The following is a 15,710-nucleotide window of genomic DNA, read 5'->3' on the forward strand; positions in this document are numbered from 1 at the left end:
AGCAGTTGATTCTTCTGCGCTATAAGCAGTCTAGAACAACAAAAGCATGGACGTGCTTGTACACATTATTCATATGCAAAACATTTAACCGTGCTTATTTCTTAAACAAGTTTAGCATGACTAAGAGATAACACGTTTCTCGTTCATTTTAGGGCGTGGCCCCTTTTTTAAAGGGACCCTCCACCCAAAAATGTAAATTGTATTATGTATTACTCGCCCTCTAGTTGTTCCAAACCTGTATACATTTCTTTGTTCGTTGAACAGATAGTTCTTTGAAAGGATTGACTACTATAGCAGAAAAGATTATAATGGTAGTCAAAGGTGACCCAGAATTGAGTTCAACAGAACAAAACATATTTACAAAACCTAGGAAACCATCCAGATAAATAAATAACCCCAATCTTAGTATTTTTGTATTTTCAAACTAAAATTATTTTTGCCAGTCAAATTAGACTCCCATGGATGGGATATATCCATTTGAAATACAAAATTATTCAGTAATAGTATTTTATATTTAAATGCATTTAATCTTAGTATATTTTAGTATTTGCTTTTTATAGCCTAGTTAATTCAAGAAATCAGCAGTCTAATAAAGAGGTTGATTGGTAAAAAGTATTTTGTATTTTGAAAATACAAAAATACAAAGACATTTTGTCATTTTAGAATGTTAAGTTCTACTTTTGTAGTTACTTTGGTGAAAGTAATCGGACTGATAGAAAACTCATAGAAAATCATGCATGTCTGTAAAAACCTGTATTCCAAGACAAACGACTCTAGGCTGTGCAAAACATTTGACCTTAACACTAAAAACACTTTCACAACCCGTTGGTCCCATGCAGAAAACAGACGCAAAATTGATAATGCGCCTTCTGTGTGAACGCAAACACATCCCAGGATTGTTCCGGGGATCGACTCCGAAAAGGGGACCTATATTGCAGGGATCAGTCCCAGAATGCGCCCTTTGTGAACGAAAGACAGGAACAATGTCGTAAGGGGTGGATACTAGGACACACATCTAAATAATTTTGTTGTAAATTTCGTCATAAACCTATTCACAAAGCTGCTTAGGGCAACAAAGGAATCAAAGAAAAGAAAGGGTGGGGTTAACCTCATTGATGACATCAGCAAGCTCACTAACAATTGTACCTGTGCTCCTTATTACTGGTTTTGTTGTCCAGGGTCACATAGATGGGTCTCTGTCAGGGATGTATTCATGCTAATTGTCAAACATTTCTGTATCTCATAAACAATTAGTACATTTAAGCAGCATTTTACTGACACCAATTATTTTCGAGAGTTAGAAGGTATTTTTAGCCTGTGTTTTTGAGGTTTTATGAGTACAGGCATCTTGTCACTAAGACGTTTCTTTTAAAACCTATTCACCTACTCACAAACATGCAATTTAGCCTGTGTTTATATTTGTCATGAACATGCGATCTCTGTGATCCAAACAAGCAGATCGGATCTTCAGACCATCAGGATACAGCGCGTTTACACTTGTCAATATCAAGTGGCTTCCACATCTGGATATCTGATCAGATCTCTAGTTTACCGGCCATTATTTAAAACAGCATGCAGTTTATTTTAAAATATAGCCCCAGTTCGGGGAGAGATTTCACAGAAAACTTAAAACAGAAAGGATGAGCATGCTACAGATAATGATACAAAGTATCCGCCACAGCCATGTTGAAATCGAGGCAGCAGTGGGAAGTAAACCACGGTCAGAGTCATAAATGCTAGAATTGTTTGGACAACCAAGTGTGAGTTATTAAAATGATAAATTATCTTATATGTGAAAGTATAACCAGAGCATGTAGGTCTATGTCAAATTACACAAGCTTTTGTACAACTTCAGCCATACCATCACATATTCAAGCTGCGGCGGGTTTCACTCGCATACACACAAACTCTAACAGTGTTTTTAAAAACATAATTTGTTAGCCTATATGTTACAGACACAAAATAATCACATAAGTCAAGTTACTATGGTCAAAGGAGATCACTTACATTGTTCTCCTCTATTATTTTTTTGCAATTTTACGTGTCTAATACATTCATGGGCAACGTATATCACACCAAGGATACAGAAAAATACGTATTTGCACCATATGACCCCTTTAAATGCGAACGAGGGACCCATTCAACAAATGGTATTTAATAAATAAACATCTATACAGTAAATACACACACATATGTGAGAAACAAGCTGGTATAGTGTTGCGATTCGTGTCACGGCAGTGTGTGGGTTCTTGTTCTTATACATTGTTTTAGTGTCATAAACTGGTCGACACACCCGTTACCAATACATCAGTTCCACACCCTAATATAAAGACATTGTATTCATTTTCTCAGCAAGTGCTCCCCCTTGGAACAATGATCCACACACGCGAAGCGGAGGGTCTAATAATAACCAGCTGCTTGTACATTATCCTGCTTATCACACGGCTACTTGCCACATGAGAAAAAACACTTATTAACATAACAAACTTGTCTTGATACTGCCTCACCTTGTCATACTTTCTAGTCTTGTGGCAGGGTCATGACAGCCCCACATGTTTGTGAGACACATGGCAACAGGTGTGTTGGAGCTCATGTGGCGCTGCCCAGACCGATCAGCGAGATTAGCCGCTTGCAGTAGAGGGAGGAGTTGAAAAAGGAGCAGTCAAGTCAGACACCTCGAAAAAAAGTCGGACACCTGCAGCTGCTAGTTTTGGTGGGTGATTGGCATACTAGACACCAGTTTAATCATGCATTGGGTTGATCAAGTAGACCTTTGTTCATTGTTTTTATCCATGATTTCAAATACAAAATCCTCCAGTGACTTTTCACTGCAAACCATTAGCTCAAATTACGCAAAGTAACTACGTGAGCACTAGTTAAAGCCCAAATGATACAAAATAAATAACTAACCAGTTAAAAAAAATCCCATCTGCGCCCCTGTCTGGAATACCTTCGTCTGTGTTTCCGTGGACGTTGTTAAATTTTCATAAACTGGTCATCATGGTTTGTGAAGGAGAACCCAGGCACAGACAGCAATTGAAGGGTTAACAAACATCTTTTATTAAATAGAACAAAAACCCACAAGGAGCAATAAACAACTTAACAAAACTGGAATCCAAACAAAAAAAGGTCCATAAAGGGGAACAAAATAAATACAGTAAGATCATGGATAAAGTCCAAACACGAAAGTCACACAGGAACAGGGTAAATCATGGCTGAGACGAACGGGAAGGAAAAACATAACGCAATGAACCCACAGGGGACAAAGGGAACTGAGATTATAAATAGGGAAACACTAACTAGGGAAGATAGAGTAGGGATGGTGACGGGCACCACAAGACTTAACACTAATGGAGACTGGCAATAAGATAATCGAACAGGTGAGGGGGATGAAACCCTAAAGGGGCGCTGACGGAGAAACAAGGGGGCGGAGATAAAGGACACCACAGAGAGGGCTCTCACTAAATCCTAGGTGTTTCGAGTCTGACGTCATTACCCAAACGTGTTTTTTCATCAATTTTAACAATCATAGGAAGTTAAGATGGTTAGAGTAAGGTTAGGGTGTGGGTTAGGGTAAAGGTTTCTTAAGACTTGAAAGACCAAAGATTTATTCAAAACTAACAAGCCACGCCCACCGATCTGACTCGAAACACCAAGGATTTAGTGAGAGCCCCGGAGAGACAGCATGGCATTACAAAACAAAAACAATGCCATGCCCTTTCTCCAGATAAAACACACGGGTATGTCATAATCCTGACACAAGACCTGAAAATCATGACATGAAGAGGCAGGATCATGATAGGTTGACACACCTATTACCAAACCCTCAGGTCCACACCCTCATATAAAGACATATATTTTATTTTCTCAGCAAGCACACTTTAAAAGCTCAACCTGTTTGTGCTATAATTGTATAAATGACACCCATCTTGATATTGGCCTATTTCTCACCACACCACATTGTTTAACTGTACACTGAGTGCCAAAATGAAAATCGTTACACAACATATGAAACCTTCATTTAAAAGAACAGGGAAACGAATAGTCTTGTATCCCACTGAAGGCTTATTTTGCGATCACACAGCCAGCTGCTTGTACATTATCCTGCTTATTACATGGCTACTTGCCACATGAGAAAAAAACTGGACACTTATTAACATAACAAACTCACGTGAATGACAAAGAACCTAAAAATACCATAAAAATGATTTTTTTTATGAAGCATTTAGGGTAAATAGAAAAAGGATGCTTTGTACATGTTTGCTAATTCACAAGCAGCAGCTGTCCTATAGGGTAAAAGCCAAAATTTGATATGTAACCATAAGCTCTGAAAAGTGCTATAGCTTCATCACAATACATCTTAAAAACACTGAATTATTCTTTAAAAATATATAACAGCTAAAATAACAGTGATCTATCTGTTCGGGGTATATCTCTGACTTTAACCTTTAGATCCCTCTCTCTCATCTAACAGGATATTCTCAATCAGGTCCTGTACAGAAGAGAAGCTCGGTCTATCCTCGCTGTTGAACTCCCAACAGCGCATCATTATGTTGTGCACCTGAAGAAATGGGCAATGAAACAAGGTATGTATAACATCACCTAGAGACTCATAGAGACACAGATGTTGATGTCCAATTAAAACTGAATTGTGTATATAATTGTGTTTTTGTTTTTACCTTTGGTGGACACTGAGACAGTGCTGGTAACCTCCAGTTATCTTTAAGGAGATTAAAAAGATGGATAGCCATGGATGGACTCTGCACGTAACTTCCTATCTTCTGCATACACAACTGCATGAAATAGGACATATTTAATACACAAAAATTTAAACACATCACTAAAAAGAATACTCTGTAACTTAAAGTTATAGTTTAGTTAAAAATTCTGTTATCATTTACTCAACCTCGTGTCCTTTCAAACCTGTATGACTTTCTTTCTTTCGCAGAGCACAAAAGAAGATATTAAGAAAAAAGTTAGTAACCGAACAGCGACGGCACCCATTGACGTCTATGGTATAGACACAGAACCAATGCAAATGAACTGGTGCAAGTTAACAACATTCTTCAAAATATCTTCTTTTGCTTTCTGCACAAGGAAGAAATCAGTCAGGTTTGAAATGATTTTTTTTTCAGTTGAATCTCCTATGAAATGAAATAAATTGGAATAGCATAAAGAGAGCAGACAATAACAGAATCTTTCTTTTCTTTTCTTTTCTTTTGTTTGAGTGACAGCCTGAAAGGGCCAGCTCAATGTCACGCTGACAGGCATTCATCCACACACCCTGAATTTATCTACTCACCCTTTTAGGGTTTTGACTGATCTCGCAATAAGAGAACAGTTCGTGTAGAACAATGCCGAAACTCCACACATCTGACTTCTGAGAGAACTTGAGCTCTGATATAGATTCAGGCGCATACCTGAAACAGGCAATGACAAATATACAGAAAAAAGCCTCATAAATATGAGTCATAACTGACCCGGCATAAAATCTTGAGATGTGGCATACTTTCTACAAGATCTAAAGAATGTTATCTGCACTGGTGATTAAATCTGTCAACACCACAATACAAGTTGTTCAGGTGTAAAAAGTTTTAGATTTTTGTCACCAGAAAATGGGACTTTCTCCCGGCTGTGTGACACGGTAATATTCTTTATCCACTGGAATTATCTTTGTGAGGCCAAAGTCGGCGATCTTCACCAGAGTGTCACTGGCTACGAGAATATTCCGGGCAGCTAGATCCCGGTGAACATATCGCATGCTTTGCAAATACTCCATCCCCTAGTTAGAAGAACTTTGTCAGTCATGCGTTACAATGAATGTTCTTTTGCATCCCAAAGAATAACTAGACCAACCAGTTAAATAACTGACATTTTCACTAAAAATGGAATCTAAAGATAAACATGTTTGTTTAAGGAAGGTGTATTTTTTCAGTCTGTGTGTGCAGGTAAGTACCTTACAGATCTGTGAGGCAAAAAGCAACAGTCGCCGCGCACACACGTTCTGTCTGTATTTCTCCATGTAACTGATAAGACTGCCATAGGGGAGATATTCCATCACCAGTCTTGTGCTGAGTCTACCTGTGAGGGTTCAAAATAAAACACATTTGGAATGGTCAGACAGATCAGAGGGTAATCCCTAAAGATGATAAAAAGAAATACAAGAGGAGTGGCTGTGGCCGATACAGTAACTTCTGACCTGCACTGTAGCAGATGCCTTTGTATTTGACAATGTAGTCACAGTGCATGGAGCTAACAGTCTGGATCTCTTTCTGAAAGTCTGCCATGTTGGACTTTTTGTTGGACTGCAGTTCCTTAACAGCAACCAGTTCGCCGGTGTTATCACCCCACGGATCGTAACGACAAAGTTCCACGCTGCCAAAATTACCCTTAACAAACATTTAGACAAACATAAACCATAGTGTATCTGTGTATTCAGTATCAACTTTTTATTTGGAAGTCCATTTATTTCACTTCGGTGTCATAATTTGCCTTGTTAGGAAAAGAGACCTTTAATATATGAGAAGGTTAAGATTATGTATGGAGCTTTGGCTGTCACGATATCCAAAAGAAATCACAATATGAGGGCTTTCAGGATAACGGTCATATCGGATATTCGAAATCATAAGCATCTAACAGACATTTTCTAAATGTCTTTATAACATTAGATAGGAAACGCTTCAGAAAGATGAATAAACACTCCCATCTGAGATGTATGTGTGCTATCAAGGAAGGTCTCACAGTAAATGTAAAACAGCGCCCTTTATGGGTGGTCAGAGTCTCTGCGCTCTTGCACTTTACCTTTCCCAGAGCCGAGATGAAGCACAGATGTCTCTCTTCAAAAACGTCCTGTTGTTGCTTTCTGAACATGTTATGTTTTCTCCCGAGCCCATCGGTCTTTGGGTGTGTGCCAGTTGCATGGAGGATCTCATAATCTGTCAAATCAGATGTGTAGTTAATGACCATGTTTTTGTATTATTAAGGGGCAGTTTATAAATTGGATATCAATATAATTGATAGTATACTATAATACCAGTTATACAGAAATACTTGACCAAAGTTTCCTCACCTTTGAGTTATTCCAAATCTGTATATGTTTCTTTTTCTGACGAACACAGAGAAAGATATTTGGAAGAATGCCTACAACCAGACAGATTTTGCCCCGATTGACCACCATAGTAGGAAAAAATACAATGGTAGTCTGAAGTGCCCCAGAACTGTGCTGTCCTATATTCTTTAACAGAACAAAAAAAGTATATTTTCCTATATAGGAGTCAATAGGGGGAGGGGGTTCTGTCTGGTTACAGTAAAAGCATTCTTCTCTATAGTCTTCTCTGTGTTCATCAGAAAGAAATGTATAAAGATTTGAAACAACTCGAAGGTGAGTAAATGATGACAGAATTTTTATTTTTGGGTGAAGTATCCCATTAAAAAGCATTTTGTGAGACCTGATGTGATGAGGCTGTTGAGCTGGCGGATGATGCTCCTGCAGGACGGTCTGAGCTCCAGCTGGTACTGCATACACTGAGAGATCAGATCGGCCAGCTCGGCCCACTCCAGGGCGGGCAGATGTGAGAACTGTGCGTAAAACTGCTGTTTCTGAAGACATTGAATGATGAAATGTGTTAGCGATCACTTCAATGTATCTTTACATTGAACAACAAACATATTTTTCTCCTAAGAAACACTTATTTTTAAATGATTGTCATATTGTGTATTCTGTATTTGTGTGGTGTCTGTACTTGTATGAGGTCAAGGCCCTGTAGAGGAGCTTCTCCGCCATTGAAAATCTCCCATAGCGTTGTTCCAAAACTCCACTTGTCACACTCCAGTTTTACCTCAAGTGTTTCCAGAACCTCCGGCGCCACCCATGGGATTCTGTCTAATGCGACTGCATGACATAAATGTGCATATTATTCCATAATCTAGACTGTACATTTACACATTTGGCAGACGCTTTCCAGACTGCAATCCAGAGTGTTAAATAAAGTATTTATTATTCCCTCTAATAGCATTTTATAGCACAGTAGTTTAGTTGCTTTGAAAATAACTGTATAGTACCTTCTTTGCCCAGCATGGCCATGCTGATGCCTGGGTCACTTAATTTAATGAAGGGAGAGTTATCAGAGAATGGGTCCCCCTCTCTGGCTAACAGCAGATTTTTCGCACAAATGTTGCCATGTGGAATATTCTTGTCCTCCTGCACAAAAAAGACACACAAAACAACAACTAAACTAAACTTATATACTAAAAAAACATATGTAAAGTGTTGGGTAAATAAAAATAATAATATTTACAGACAACTATGAAGTACATATGAACATATATTCTATTGTTTGACTAAAAAATAAATGGATAGTTAGGGTCCCGTACACATAATATGAACATTTGTTTTAGATGGATTCATTGGACACATGTGCCTGGCACAAGATATTCCGGTCAGTGTTTGGTTATGACAATTTATTTATATTGAATTCATATTCATATTTTATTATATATTAATTGTAATACATTTATTTAGAACTACTCAACTATTATTGATTCTTTGCAGAGGTCTACCGGAAGTTAAATTTGTGTTTTAAGTCAGACTTTTAGTTATAGACTCCATTACCCAGAACTCTGTGCACTCACTCATTATCACGGATTAGACTCACACCTGCACGCTATCATCCACACCATTTATACTCAGCACACACCAGTGTATCTTGGTCAGGTCTAGTTGTTTCATATCCTGTGTTATGCTTGGCTCTGGCTACGCCGTGGATGTTATTTGGTTCTCTGTATTATGTAGAGTTTTATGTTACTGGCTACATAAACTGGATTTATGCCACTAAAGGTTATCATCGTGTCTGTTCTCCGAGTGTGTGTTTACAGTTTGGGCCACGTGATGTTAGTTTATGTTACCCCTGAAACAGCCTAGATTTTAGAATATAAGTAAACTCATGTATGGAATAAAACAAATGTAACTGTGGGAATACTAAACAAATAAAAAACCTATGTTATATATTTGCATTTCTAGTGTATTGTAATTACCCATTGCCTAGAATTTGTAAAATGCACTCTTGCTAATTTATCAACCAATTTTTTGAGGCCTCACCCTGTGATGGCTTGTTTATAGATTTTATAGATTGCAATTTACATATACATGCACTCATCCACATATATATACATACACAGTATATAATGAATATTATCTCACCAGAAAGTTGAGAGCACATGCCAGTTGTTTGGCCACATCTAGTTTCCAGCTGACCGATACGGATGTGTTTCTCCTCAGGTACAGGTCCATTGCTCCATGCTTCACAAACTCCTGCACCATGATGTCTGCGGGAGGTCAGGGGAGGATACGCTTTACTTGTCTGTACTCTATGATGTTACTGTTTTCCGGATACTTTGACAGGCAACCAGCATAACCAAGAACCCTTTTTGCTACAGTCATCACACATTTTATTTTAACTCCTGCTGGGTGTGTCCTCTTGTGTTTTTAAGAGGATCTCCACCTTAAGTGCCCTTAAATGCTCTTTTACGTCAAAAGAAACATTAGCATTCGTAGATGAGTAAAACACTTACTTTTGGATTTGTGCACACTGATGCCATAAACCAGAAGAAGGTGCTTGTGGGAAATTTGACTCATCAAACTAGCTGCCTCAAAAAAAGACTTCAAAGGAGGAGAAAAAAGAAAACATTTAGTCAAACTATCAAAATCCTTTATAAGAGTTTTTTGCACGTAGTCACTTGGGATTTTTAATGAGTGGCATATGAGTGGCACATGAGTGGCACATGAGTGGCATATTTCACTAGAGTACTCTGATTCTCATTATTATGGTTAATGGGAAAGAAAATTAATAAAGGTTTGTTCTTGAACAAAGGTTTAATAAAACAGTGTGTCTTTAGAATTTATTAAGGTTGTAAGATTGACAACAGACCTCCCAGCAGTTCTTATGACTGGCATCCAGGACCTTCAGAAGGACCTCCGTTGAATGTGTTGTCCCATCCCTCTGGTCTGTCTTTGTGCCTCTAAAGATGTGAGTGAAGGAACCTTGACCTAAACTTTCCCTCTGATGACAGAGAAATATAATATTTGAGTTGTTTTGAGCCTAACATGCACACTCTATAGAAACGTCTGGTAACACATTTGAAAAACATAAACAACAATATGTAAAATCTATTAAAGGTGTTTTTGAGCATTACTTCCTATGCAAGGTCATACCCAATTGAGATCCTCATGTTTGATCATGTGAAATTGCACGTGACTGGGTTTGTGTCTCTGTAACATGGGTGAATTTGGCATCTCTGCCATGCTGCTGTTACGAAGAATGATCATGTTGGTGAGTTCTGCAATGAAGTTGAAACACAATGATGATATGGTTATGATTAGGTGTTGATAGATCCAACTATGGATACTGTATGGCTTGCAGATCTTATTGATCCAAAATTAGATTCCAGTTTCCAAAATTAAAGATAAGGACAAAATGTAACAAATAACAAGAATAAAAGTGAATAATAAAAAGATAAAATTAATGAATGTATGATTAATTAAATGCAATTAAAGCATTAACTTAGTAAGGGTTAGTAAATATAATGGAAATAATAATAAATGGAATAATGTTATAAATGAAATAAAATAATAAAATAATAAAATAAAACAAGAAACAAATGTAGGCTACGTTTCTACCCAGATCTATCAGAATGTACAAATTTGATTATTTCAACTATTTTACAAAATGAACAGAAATGTTTCACCTTTTGGTCTGGGCGTGCAGCACTTTCCCAGGGTCACGGGGATGTCTGACATGAGAAGTGTGTTGAGTTGATAAAAGTCTGTGAGTTGTCTCAGACTACAGAATGAGTTGTGAATCCCAGCCAGGCTAAACTTCTCATTTTTCTCTATCAGACAGTCTTTGTAATCCATACCCAGATGAGTCTATTAAAAGAACCAGAAGATAATCTAACATCATTAACAGCATTAAAAATGCAAAACAAAATTGTGTTTTGTGGTCATTTAAATTAAAAAAAAAAATATATAAAAAAAATATAAATATAAATATAAATATAAATATAAATATAAATATAAATATAAATATAAATATAAATATAAATATAAATATAAATATAAATATAAATATAAATATAAATATAAATATAAATATAAATATAAATATAAATTAAATAACAAATAAATTGTATAGATCTGGCAGGATGCTATACCTGTGTACAAACGGTGAGGAAGTACTTGTCGAATTCTTTTGGACTGTGACGTAACAGGAACATCCCATTTTCGGCACCAGCCTTTTTAAGCTTGTGCACCGCAAACTCTGACCTTCAGATAAAAAGCAACAAAATATTACTATCAGATTTTTCTTTTCCTTATTTTACCACATAAATTTGTTATGAGCGTGCTGTACGTGATAGGGCCATGGCAGTAATTTTGGATGTCTTCCAGCAGGCTGGGCGGTGCCACTTCCGCGCAGAAATAGTGAGTTGAGTCTGTGGTCAGTCTGAAATATCCATCAACCAGAGACACAAAGGAATGGGCTTCATTGAGGGTGTGAAACTCAGCCTCCTGTTGGTGGAAAGAGAAACCGAGGCAGATAATGTAGATGAAAGTGATATGAACATCAAAAGATGTGATTGGCAAATACAATTTTGTGCCAGATTTTATTTATATCAAGAGGTTATAAAATGCATCACTTATTTAAGATAGCGGATAAAACATGATCAAATTAAAATAAAAAAACATCATCCAACCTTATAGTTACTGAAAAATGGCAAGTGAGCAACAATAACCATTAATTTGACCAATGCACATATTAATTTCCTGAACGACTGGACACTTTATGTAATAAAGCAAATCTTTAATGTAGTGTCCATACCAAGCAACGGTCGTCTTGGCATGTGAGGGTGACCACCCTTCCCTCCAGGAGCATCTGCTCTTGACACACATGCTTTATACTAATGTCTGTGATCTGAGGAAAGTCACAGAAGGTCTGCCAGTCCTGTGAATGGAAAAAGATTAAAAGAAATATGTTTGCAGCCAAACGCTTCTGGGGGACTATTCTCTACCATAATAGAAAAAGAAATTACTATGGTAGTCATTGGTGCCCAAGAGCTATTTGGAACAACTTGAGAGCAGGTAAACCATGACAGAATTTTCATTTAAACTTCCACTTTTCCACTTCTTAATAAATCTAATTTTGTCTTAGAGAATTCAAATAGATGCCCATCCAGAGTCTCACCTGGTGTTCTGTGGTCTGTGTCTGAATACCTCCCTCCCCAGATACTCGGATAGATTTAACCCTTTGCTGCTCGCTCTGCGCTAACCATCCGGACTGATGCATGCTGAAGCATTCTGAACCATAAGCCGGCTCCACCGCTCTTAACTCCATCAGATACTTGAGCTTCAGGTTATGCACCCCAGCCGAGCAGCTCCCCAGCTTCTTAAGGAAACGCTTAAGCGTCTTACGGATCTGATACCGAGCCAGGCGACTCAAGCGCTGTATGTCTCGCCTGTGGGTCTCTGGGAGGCAGGACTTGTAGCTGGAATGGAATAAGGATATCGGAGTGAAGTTTGTAAAGTTAAAATGCATAACCCTCAATAGATCTTATCTTTTCATATAATATGTTGGCCCTTGTAAGCTATACCTTGTTGTCTTGCAGATGTCTCCAAGACTCTGGTTTCTCTCTTTGGCCATACGCCACAGATCCAACACTGCCATGCCTAAACATTCCTGCTGTAAGCTTAGAACAGGAGAAACACCTCCACGACCAGACACAAAATCACTGCGGGACTTAAGCAGGACGACAACAAAGTCAGATGTGAAGGACAGTAAGTGAACAGGAGCAATGGTATCACACTGCTTTTTTTAAATAATGGAGAGGAGGGTAAAAAAATTAAACAGCACTACAATTACGTTATTTTTTTTCAATTTAGGACAGACTCATATCCATACCTGAGCAAAAAGATAGTCGATGACACTGTAGTCTAGCACGGCGCAGATTCGTCCTTTGTTCAAGCAAAACCGATACGATGCCTTGGACCCCTGACCAAACCAGCTCAAGAAGAAAAACCTTGCATAATCCAAAGAGATTTAAAGAAAAAATATAGTATATTTAAACTATTAACTCTTTTGGCTTTGTAACTGCTAGAAATAAACTCTTAAATCACTCAATATCTCATTTTTAAAAAACTTTTTACAACAATGTCATCTCAAAATATACAGGATGTGCTGTAATGCACATTTACTGCAACTCAGGATAAAGCAGGGCACGGTAAAAGTGCACCCCAGATGTGTAAATGTACCTTATTTTGTTAGATAAGACCCTGCGGTCAAAAAATGACATGTAAAATATTTCTAGCCTTGTCTAGCTAAGGATCATTTCGTAGCATTTCATAACATGTCACGAATCATACACACACATTGAGTGAAAAATATTTTCCCACACGTCATGCATAATTAGCCAAAATATATAAAGACCAAATGGCAAAGGTTTCCAAAACCAAATAAAAGCTTTCACTTTTTCCCTTTACACAACAGGAAGATATTTGTTGATACAGTTTTAAAATAAAAAAAACTGGGTCAGAAGTAGAAAATTTCTTAACTTTAGAGTAGACTGTGTGTATCTATTGTGTTGTATAAGTTATTCAATGATTTTACCTCACTCTGTAGTGAACAGTGATGGTCTCTTCACTCACATTAAATACGTGAGTTGGTGGATACCAGTATGAAAGGTCCTCTGATGCCAGAGAGAAAAGGTTGTGGAACACAGGAAAAATACCTAAACAATAGAAATATTCCATTTAGGTTTTAAAAACATGATCGGCACAGTATCCTTTTGTTTTATGGTTACTACAGCATTAGAAATACAATTCTACATAGCGCTTACAAGCAACACAAACAGAAAATTCCAACTACATACTTAAAACAAATTCATCTTCGTCAAAATCAAAAAAAATTGTAATTAATTGTATGATTAATTTAATTTAATAATTTAATAAAATGTTTTCTGTTTTCTATCAAAGTAAATTCTAAAATATTTTTTTTCTGCAAGCATGAAAATCATTAGAAATAAAAGTTAATTATTGTTTAAAATCAATAAATGAGACAGCATCTCAGTATCGTGGGTTTCTCACCACTGGCTTTGGCAGCAAACACACACACACTCTCAGCAGTGATGTGTCCAGTGGGAATGTTGAGGGTGACCTCAGATTTGACTGTAGGGGAGTGGTACAGGTGCACCTGTAGGGAGTCACAGCTGGATTTTTGACTCCCCGCCCTATCATTCTTCATCAGGGGCACCTCTTCTTCCTCAGGTACGGGCATCTCATTAAGGCAATCTCCTGAGTGGACAAGAACTAGCTCAGCTCATTCTCACTATAAAAGAGATGTGGTGGTGTCGAGGACGCCTCTTCTTTGTTTGATAGAGTAGTGCATATAACTTAAAATAATTTAGTTTCTAATCAGTAACATAAAAAGATCAAAGTTATTCTTTAAGGAATGCTCTCATAACTATAGCAGCATGTTTGTCTACATTACAATCATTTTTGTCTTGATGTATAATCAATGATATGAGCTAGGCCTATGTCGTTTGTAAAAGTGATACGTTTAGGAGCAGTAATGAAAAGCAAAATGAATGTTCAACAACATGATAAAGATTTAGCTTGAGCCATTATGAACATACTCTACCAACAGATGAGTTAACTATGTTCTTGGAACTCCCGATGTCATACCCTTGATCAAAGAGGGCTTATTCATGATTCACATGTTGATCTGTACTTTCCGTAACAAACAAAATCATGGGTGATTCCCAGAGTACTATAGACTACACTAATATTAAAACCTCAAAAGTTTAGTGTTTGAAATGCATCGAGATTATAACTTCTAAATACTATACGTTAAAATTTAATAGCTTTCACTTTGGCACAAATATTCCCACAGCGCAAACTATAAACAGCCTTTGAAACGTACATAAACATACATCATCGAAACATACTGTACGTCAACATTCACAAAATACTGTTTGTATTCCATTTCATTCACAAACAATTTAATTTATATTTTTAGGTTTTAAGAAATAGAATAAAGACATGTTTACCTTTTGTTATTTCAGAAGAAACCTTGATGATTTGGTCATGTTGAAGAGCTTGTAAATATCTGGCAGTGCTGTTGTGAGCTACGGTGGGAGGTTGACATTGGTTTCCGGCATGAGATAAACCACAAAAGCACCTCGTATTCAGACTTTGCATGTCACTCTACCAATTGGCGTCCCTCTATATTTAAGTTTTCTGTCCTATGAAAAGATAGGAATGCCACCCCTGTGTACTATAAAGATTAAACATAATGCAAGAATGTGTTTATTTGTGTTAGAGAAAGAGAGAGAGTGGAGCTGCTGGGTTCGTGTGTTTTTTTATCAAGGCAAGACTGAAACTGTGGTTTCCTCTTTCTCTGCGAGGCTTTGTTATTTCCGGTGCTGAGAAAACTAAGTAGGTTTTCTTCAGTTGGGCCCGATGGAAGCCAGAGCCACATAAAACTCTAATTTTAACACTTGTGATCAGACAAGTGTGATGTGCGCCTGATAGCCGTTTATATTCAGTTTTTATGAACCCACAGCTGCTGGTTTTAATATCGAAAGCATTAACATAAATGATATATAGAAAAATGATGCACAAACCATCAAATGGGTTCCAAAAAACACATTTGGTCAATGCATAA

At 37.3% G+C, this 15,710-nt stretch overlaps 1 protein-coding gene across 2 annotated transcripts; it reads right to left on the bottom strand.

The window, feature by feature from the left end:
• Positions 1-1,964: 1,964 nt before the first annotated feature.
• jak3 (Janus kinase 3 (a protein tyrosine kinase, leukocyte)) lies at positions 1,965-15,396 on the bottom strand. Of its 2 annotated transcripts, none has more exons than XM_056773107.1 (24): positions 15,094-15,396; positions 14,132-14,338; positions 13,656-13,776; positions 12,951-13,068; positions 12,643-12,788; positions 12,237-12,537; positions 11,874-11,996; positions 11,406-11,563; positions 11,209-11,320; positions 10,744-10,924; positions 10,211-10,335; positions 9,927-10,058; positions 9,571-9,658; positions 9,200-9,324; positions 8,062-8,200; positions 7,743-7,891; positions 7,449-7,599; positions 6,802-6,935; positions 6,200-6,389; positions 5,957-6,081; positions 5,610-5,782; positions 5,303-5,420; positions 4,680-4,793; positions 1,965-4,561 (listed from the first exon to the last, which is right to left on the bottom strand). In XM_056773107.1, exons 1-24 carry the CDS (start codon positions 15,242-15,244, stop codon positions 4,442-4,444), a joined length of 3,501 nt encoding a protein of 1,166 aa, XP_056629085.1. In that variant the 5' UTR covers positions 15,245-15,396; the 3' UTR covers positions 1,965-4,441. The 2 variants fall into 2 exon arrangements, with proteins under 2 accessions (XP_056629085.1, XP_056629086.1); XM_056773108.1 differs by having other exon boundaries at positions 1,966-4,561; positions 14,132-14,335.
• Between the last annotated feature and the right edge of the window lie 314 nt (positions 15,397-15,710).

The sequence above is a fragment of the Triplophysa dalaica genome, chromosome 18 (assembly GCF_015846415.1).
Source record: "Triplophysa dalaica isolate WHDGS20190420 chromosome 18, ASM1584641v1, whole genome shotgun sequence".
Taxonomy (NCBI): domain Eukaryota; kingdom Metazoa; phylum Chordata; class Actinopteri; order Cypriniformes; family Nemacheilidae; genus Triplophysa; species Triplophysa dalaica.

Coding starts and splice junctions, on each gene's coding strand:
- jak3 (XM_056773107.1), bottom strand. CDS start 15,244: ATGCAAAGTCTGAATACGAGGTGCTTTTGTGGTTTATCTCATGCCGGA. Junction 10,925..11,208: donor TCCTCACCGTTTGTACACAG/GTATAGCATCCT, acceptor TTCTTTTAATAG/ACTCATCTGGGTATGGATTA. Junction 8,201..9,199: donor CATGTGCTCTCAACTTTCTG/GTGAGATAATAT, acceptor TTTTTTGTGCAG/GAGGACAAGAATATTCCACA.